Source organism: Borostomias antarcticus (assembly GCF_949987555.1).
Source record: "Borostomias antarcticus genome assembly, chromosome: 5".
NCBI classification, from domain to species: Eukaryota; Metazoa; Chordata; class Actinopteri; order Stomiiformes; family Stomiidae; genus Borostomias; species Borostomias antarcticus.
In genome coordinates, this window is record NC_140238.1 from 28,191,075 (window position 1) to 28,198,982 (window position 7,908).

The 7,908-nt window shown below is 45.5% G+C and overlaps 1 protein-coding gene across 1 annotated transcript; it reads left to right on the plus strand.

The window, feature by feature from the left end:
* Positions 1-3,197: 3,197 nt before the first annotated feature.
* Positions 3,198-4,304, plus strand: LOC311308583 (somatostatin receptor type 2-like; the record flags this gene model as incomplete). Its single annotated transcript, XM_084437562.1, has 1 exon — positions 3,198-4,304. The coding sequence occupies one exon, from the start codon at positions 3,198-3,200 to the stop codon at positions 4,302-4,304; it is 1,107 nt and encodes a 368-aa protein (XP_084293688.1).
* Positions 4,305-7,908: the final 3,604 nt, after the last annotated feature.

The following is a 7,908-nucleotide window of genomic DNA, read 5'->3' on the forward strand; positions in this document are numbered from 1 at the left end:
GCTGAAATTGAGCTTTACGCAGGGTGCGGTCTGGCTGGGGCGCGTTCGTGTCCCCGAGACGCGCCTTGGTGGCAGCCTCACGCTGCGCGGCCCGAGTGTGGATGCCATGCCACAACACACACACACACATATTGTGCCAAGTTCCAATGCCAGACTGGTGATGCAGCATGATCTAGAGATCCATATTTGATGCTCGGTCCCTCTGTCAGAGGAAGCATTAAAGATAATGACATGGGCATGAATCCTCCGGGGCTGATTGAGGTTCAATGCCATTTTGTTCTGCAGGCAGAGAGAGCACTTAACGTTTGTGTTTGTTCCGCTGGTCCCTAGCGCCCAAGATTCAATGTTTCATCTCTGTTATTGATCCTGTCAGACCCACTGTATGAGAGGAAATGGCATGCCATCTGTCCTCTGCCTCCCCCCTCAAAACTGTGGTACACTGGCATCCCAACTTCCATTTGTCAGTGTAAGCCTACACACACCAGTCCCTGTAGTAATCTAAACTTCAGCTTTCATTGCTTTTCACTGGACATGCTGTAACTTGCCTGAGCTTTATAGAAAATAGCCTAAAGCTGATTGGTGCAACCATCACTACTGCTGCAAGAGTTGCCTATGACGACGTGGATGCCTTCCGTGTCACATTGAAAATGGTAGGATAATTATGCCGGTAGCTCCAACTGCGAGAACAGTGCAACTGAAGCGGCGTGCAGAGACGCTCCTCTCGATCACTACGACTGCGCGCGCTTAACACTTTCACTCGACGCCAGTCACTCAAAGCTCCAGGCATTTACTCTCACAGTGATTTCAGATTCAGTCGTGTCGCTCGGTCTTTCTACAGGCTTGGTCTTTCATGGACTTTTTCGCTCCTCGTATTTGTAAGATGGGATATTATCAAAGCCTTTTCAATTACAAAGGAAAACTTATTATGAACAACAAAGAGCTTTCTCACCTAGTTCCGACTGAGCAAAACTTAATTTATAGAAGAACAGGTGTTCAGAAGCTTCAAATGCGGAAATACATTTCTCATGAAAACTAATTTTATTGATTGACATATTCAAGTTCTATGGTGAGATTAGATCTACATCTATTTGCAGGTAAGGAAAATAGATTCATTTAATTTTACATAAGCCAATTGTGATCAAATATCTGGGCAGAATAACCCTAGCCGTGCCAAGTAAAGACCTTTAGAAATAACTCATCAGCAGTGTTTCATTATTTTTATAGGATAAGATTTTAAAGTATGTGCCTAATTGTTTATAATTACAAAATAGCAATTTAAGACAGCAATTTAGGATTTCTCACGAATCACTTGATAATCCTCTTGATGTAGTGGCATCCATTTGTCTTGCATTTTACATGTTTATGCAGTTCATGCAAAATAAATTATATAAAGGGGGACATTAGCCTACACATATTGTCAGTTTCAAAGGAAACGATTTAAATATGTTTGAGTGTGTTTGGTCTCGTGGTCTATTATTTAAATTCCTGACCTCTTACAGTGATCATGAAGGTGGTTTGATTTGAAGGATAATTGCAGCGTGTTAAAAAGCAGACCTCAGCTATAAGTCTATTAGATTTACCTTTTTCTCGTTTACATAAACACTGATGATCTTACAGAGCTTGAGGGGAGATATATTTGAACATAGACGATGTCTGAACTGTGAACAGGTGGTCTGAAGCTGCCAAAACAGTGTAATTTCAGACTGACTGCTGCAGAAATAGATACACCTGTTGACCGATTTAGTTTATCCTGAATTCATACCAGTGTCAATTTAGTATTTCGGGGAGAGTCGCAGTTTCCTCGTGTTGCTGCGCCTTGGGGACATAACTGGACTGCTAATGTCAGGTTAGACCATTTAGGACCATCTGCCCTGCAGTACATATAAAACATAACAGACGTAACTTGCGATTAAACAACTAAATCTGACTTGGAAGAACACATGAGCAGTTTCCTATGTGCCCAAACCCTTCCCTTCACCCATACCTGGTGCTGCATATGCAACAAAACAGCTCCATAGAATACCAGCTGCATCAGTCCTGTCCCTCAGGGATATATGCACGGAGAATGACAAACTGGCGTAATAAAAACATGTTATGATATTGACATTATCTCTGGTCATCAGGCCACCCTTCCCTGAGGGTTATTTCGGGATGACAAGCACTTCAATTCGACTCAGTCACGGCGCAGTGGTCCAAGCACGTCTTTTCCTTTCTTCCAATTACTTAGGCATGATTCATTTACATCTGGGCCCACCCCCTAATAAATAAACATTTGCTCACAGTAAAGTGGAATTGTAGTTAACCTTTGGGTGCTGTGAGGGCAGGCAGCTCTCAGGATTGTGGCTGCAGAGGTCGGCGGACTAATTTCCCGCCGGAGCGAGTTGTTCACCAGTGACGGCCAGACAGCTGATGAAAGGCTTAAACTGCTACAACCCGGAGGGACGCGGAGTGTCTCTCACCCGTTCAAGCACCATTTCCCAGTGCATGTAAGCCTCTAATTCCCCCATTTGAGAACCGTGTAGCTCCATAGCGACTTGCTCCAGGTTTCACAGACGGACAAAGGCCAGTTCATTTCATGTGATCCAAGGCCGGGAGATTGAGGCAGATCCTGTCACCCCATAGGCGGCTTCCTACACTTCCAGGAACTGCAGTCCGTGTCTAGACAGGTTGCACTGTCGAATAAGGACATGAGTAAATATGCCTAACCCCCGCCATGGAAGTGAGTGGCAGTAGCTGCCTGCTCTGTGCTCGGGTTGATACCACTGTGTCCATTACTGGATACTGGAAGGTTATTGTACTGTGTAGTAGCCTACTGTATGTCTATCACAGGCATTGTTTTATTGCTAAAGCACAAGTGTGGGGACACCCATTGTATTCCAATCAGTTAAGTCAACATGCGTCTTCTGCGTCATTCTGCTCCCATGAAAGAAGCTGGGTAAATTACCTCTCCGATATCTTCAACGAGCCACGCTGTACACTGAATCACCCCAATACAGTTTGTTATTTACACAGCGGATGTATCCGTTCCTAAGCCAGAGACTAGGCTAGGTTCGGCAGATCCGTGAAAGTAGGTCACGCGATGCGAGCGCATGTCAGGTGCGATGTTGAATGTGTTCCTTCCTGGGCTGTGTCTCTACAGGTGGGATGCCATAGTCGCAATTCGGATCAGTAGAGGCAACGGAGACGGAGAGACAGGCATGGACCCCTCGGCTTTCCCCTCCGCGCCCCTCAACCTGTCCGAGCCGTTCATGTACGACGGCGTCAACGACTCGGACGCCTCGGGCTCCAACTACACGGACGCCACCTTCAACAGGACCAGCACGGTGGTCATCACCTTCATGTACTTCGCCGTGTGCGCCGTGGGGCTGTGCGGCAACGCCCTTGTCATCTACGTGATCCTGCGCTACGCCAAGATGAAGACGGTCACCAACATCTACATCCTGAACCTGGCGGTGGCCGACGTCCTGTTCATGCTGGGCCTGCCCTTCATCGCCATCCAGCTGGCCCTGGTCCACTGGCCGTTCGGCCCCGTGCTCTGCCGCGTGGTCATGACCGTGGACTCCCTCAACCAGTTCACCTCTATCTTCTGCCTCACGGTGATGTCCATCGACCGCTACCTGGCCGTGGTCCACCCCATCAGGTCCACCAGGTGGCGCAAGCCCCGCATGGCCAAGACCATCAACCTGGCGGTGTGGGGCGTGTCCCTGCTGGTCAACCTGCCCATCGTGATCTACAGCGGCCTGATCACCAAGCACGACGGCCGCTTCTGCACCATCGTGTGGCCAGAGCCCCAGGAGGCGTACTACACGGCGTTCATGTTCTACACCTTCGTCCTGGGCTTCTTCCTGCCCCTCATGGTCATCTGCCTCTGCTACCTGCTCATCATCATCAAGGTCAAGTCGTCGGGGATCCGCGTGGGCTCCACCAAGCGGAAGCGCTCGGAGAGGAAGGTGACCCGCATGGTGTCCATCGTGGTGGCCGTGTTCGTCTTCTGTTGGCTTCCCTTCTACGTCTTCAACGTCACGTCGGTGACGGGCAACATCAGCACCACGCCGGTCCTGCGCAGCACCTTCGCTTTCGTGGTGGTGCTGGGCTACGCCAACTCCTGCGCCAACCCCATCCTCTACGCCTTCCTGTCGGAGAACTTCAAGAAGAGCTTCCAGAATGTTCTGTGCCTGCAGAAGGCGGGCGGGCTGGACGAGGTCGAGCGCAGCGACAGCAGGCAGGACAAGTCCCGCATGACGAACGACCCCACGGAGACCCAGAGCTCGCTGCTCAACGGCGACCTGCAGACCAGTATCTGAGAGGAGGCGGCGATGGCGCGGTCCTTCGTATGTCCTCGCACGTTACGGCGCCGGCGCCCTGCGCACGCCAGCGGGCGTGGTACCCGCTCACTCATGCTCTCTCATGTAAATGGTACACATGCACACACTTCCTCTCTTTCCCACATACTGTTGAATGTGCACACACACACACACACACACACACACACACACACACACACACACACACACACACACACACAATGCAATGTTTCAGGAGGCATAATAATGGGTCATCCAGTTATACAGCCTTTCTGTGAACTCACATAGTGGACAGATGGCTGAGTATACCAAACCAGCATATCACCTGGAGTCACTCCTTGTCGGTTGAAGAGGATATTGATTTATTTTGTTTAGGAGGAATAATAACCATTGGTCTGTTTAGAAATAGAAATCAATACTGCTACAAAATAGACCCTGTATCATATTTGGAAGTCAGACTTTTTGTTCATAAACCAAAACTAGACGTGCTTAGGGGATTCCTAATTCACTGTAATATGATCATAAAACACAAGATCACTCTGTAGTTGTGTGGTTATTATAGTGAGCTGAACAGACAGTGCTTATTGACACTGAGGAAAGAATGATAAGAGGAGCATACAGTAACAAGGACTGGACCTTACTCACTGTCTGGGGAAAGGACACACACACACACACAATCACACACACACACACACACACACACACACAATCACCTGTGCGTGCTCAGATACTGTATAAACAATGGCTGATTCACTTTTACATCAATAAAGTGCTTGATTGGCTATCCATTGTCCATCGACAATAAGACATGGATGGACTACATACTGTACTTTCCCTTATGGAAAGTGGTTTATGAGTGTTTGTGAGTTGAGGCCCTGGCACAGATTTAAGTTATGATTTGATGATTTTCCTTCATAATGATGTATGAGTGATCGATTACAGTATAATTCATATGTGAGCTGTTTCTCTCTCTGTGTGTGGGGGAGTGATTGGAGTTCAATCCATCCCCATGCTTAGAATATTAAAAGTTGTTTCCATTTATTTGTAGTCCAGTGGATGAGCAACCAAAAAATGACAAATTGTTAATTTTCGAAGAGAGACGTAAAAATAAGTATACTTTTTTGCAAACTGAATAATACCTGATATGGGAAAATTTGCATAAGTATACCTTTTTTAAATTACAGCGCTTTCAATTTCCTCACTTAATAGAATATATATTTTTCATTCTTAAACCTCATCATTGTTGGGTCAGCTCAATTTTGAAACACATTGTACCCAACTAAACAAAGGCTTCCAACAAGAAAAGCATCAATCTGGTCTTTTTCTGTACAAAAAAAAAAAATGGAAGTGTGCCAATTTTCTAGCCTCTGCTGGGGAAGCGAACAATTGTAGAGCGTATCTACTGGACTAATGTTGCTGTTCCATTCTGTCATGGTACAGTAATGGTATTATACTTATCCTGGCCATTAACCAGGGTGCTGCTAGACAGTATAAAGTGAGCTTGTTTGCACCCTATTGTCTTGTCAGCCAAGTATGTTACAGTTGTGTTTATTTTTCTAACCAACTTTGAGGTAGATCTTTTTTATTCTTTATAGGAAAATACACTCCATCACTATGTCTAGGTCATTTTGAAAGTATATGAATTCATTGTTCATATGTATGTCATTCAGAAGTATGTCTTTGCTTCTCTTCCATTGAAAACTGTTGTCAACCTTCCCATTGTTGTAAAAGAAAGTGTTTTTCTCCACTGTTTTTCTCTCACGTGCATCGCTTCAATTTGTGTTTCGAGAAACAATGAGAGCGTCCCTCTTCCAGGGGCAAAGACTCTCATCTGAACTCAGGGGGGGGGGTTTCTCCCCTGCAGCCAGAGATGAGAGAATTTGAGAAGGGCTGCAACACGCAATCCTACAGGGGTTTCAATGTTCCTTCAAATACCCATGGCCACTCCACCAAATCCCCTAAGACTCCCTGAATCCTACTGGCATACCCTGGGGTTCCACACGGTGGCGCTGTGGGCCACGCTGTACAGTCGGGAGTCAACGGTTTTGTCCTCGTGCGTGAAGGGTGGACTGTTACACCAAGACAGTCATGGATATAACTCGCTATGTGCCTTTCACCCCTGCACCGAGCCACACTCCTCGTGTGTGTGTGTGTGTGTGTGTGTGTGTGTGTGTAGGCTACTGTGTGTGTCAAGAGAAAGCCTCAGTCCCCAAACCTCACGACCTATCCTGTGAAAGCGAGGCCTAAACGTGAGTCACCACAGCCTCAGCCGGTCCGAGTGATGAGACACATGGCGGCTGTTGTATAAAAACAACCCACGGTGTCTGACAGATGTGGCATGCTTTCTTTCTTGTACATATTCATGTTTTATCTAGTTTTATGTTCATGTGACGTGGTCTTGCATGGTGCGGTGAAAAACGCATTTACTCATGGCATCTTACTCTAATCTCTGTTCTAGGGAGCGGTTACAGTTAGAGTTTGAGATGATGACTTTACTTTTTAATTACCTGGGGTAACCATAGCAATAAGGTTATCCCATGTAACCAGAAGCATATTAATCTAATACTATTAATTAGATGATGAATTCAAGGATCCAGTGATGTTTATGTCGTACATGATACATGTACAATGAAACGCTCATGAATATGCACGGTACAGGTACAATGTATAACAAACGCTCATGAATTAATGAAATTAAAGGAGTAGTAAAGGCAAAATGCATGTTTACACCAATTACACAGACACCAATTACCCCCTCGGTGAGCTTCTTGTCTTTGAAATCGAGAGTTTAACATGTTTTTGAATGATTTTTCACGTTTCATTTTTTGTATGACCAAAACGGTGGTAGAGCAATTATCAGACTTTCTCAAAAGTGCTAGTTTTGGCAACGTTTTGATCTGAACCATTGTATATGATCATAAGTAACCTTAAAACAGGGCTAAACATGCATTTTCCCTTTACTACTCCTTTAATGTAGATTTCAGGGGGATTTTTAGGCAAAAGTTAGGAGACATCATTGAGATATAGAACGATTTAGAGACCAGAGAGTAAAGCCTATACTACATTACAGTCAATTAGCAGGCACTTTTATACAAAGCGACTTACAGTAATTGCATTTAACGTATACCAGTCGAAACACAAGTCAACCAGAGCTGTGAAACCAAGCACCTTGTATCAACTAACCATGCTATATCTGTTGTATATGTATTACACTATTAGTTGCTACACGCTTCATTTAGGCTTCATATTAGACTTAGACTTTAAGAGCGATCATATGAGCTTTGTAGACATAACAAAAATGGACTTTGCTGTTATTGTTAGCTAACGATAAAGGATCAATCACCACCTGCTTGATTGGAGCAGACCTTACAGAACTCTAGGGGGAGCAGGGGCATTGTTGACTTATCCCATGAGTGCAGGTAGCGTAGCCTAGTCATCTCCATTCCAGGGCTCTGATAGGACTGCTCTGTAACCTTCCTTCACCCTAATTGTGTAATGCTGCCAATGAATCTTAACTGAAAATGTTTTGTTGCCATTTGTGTGCTTGTTTGATTTTGCCTGAAGGAATTTCTATTTTTCAAGGCAGTGGCAGGCATACTGGCAT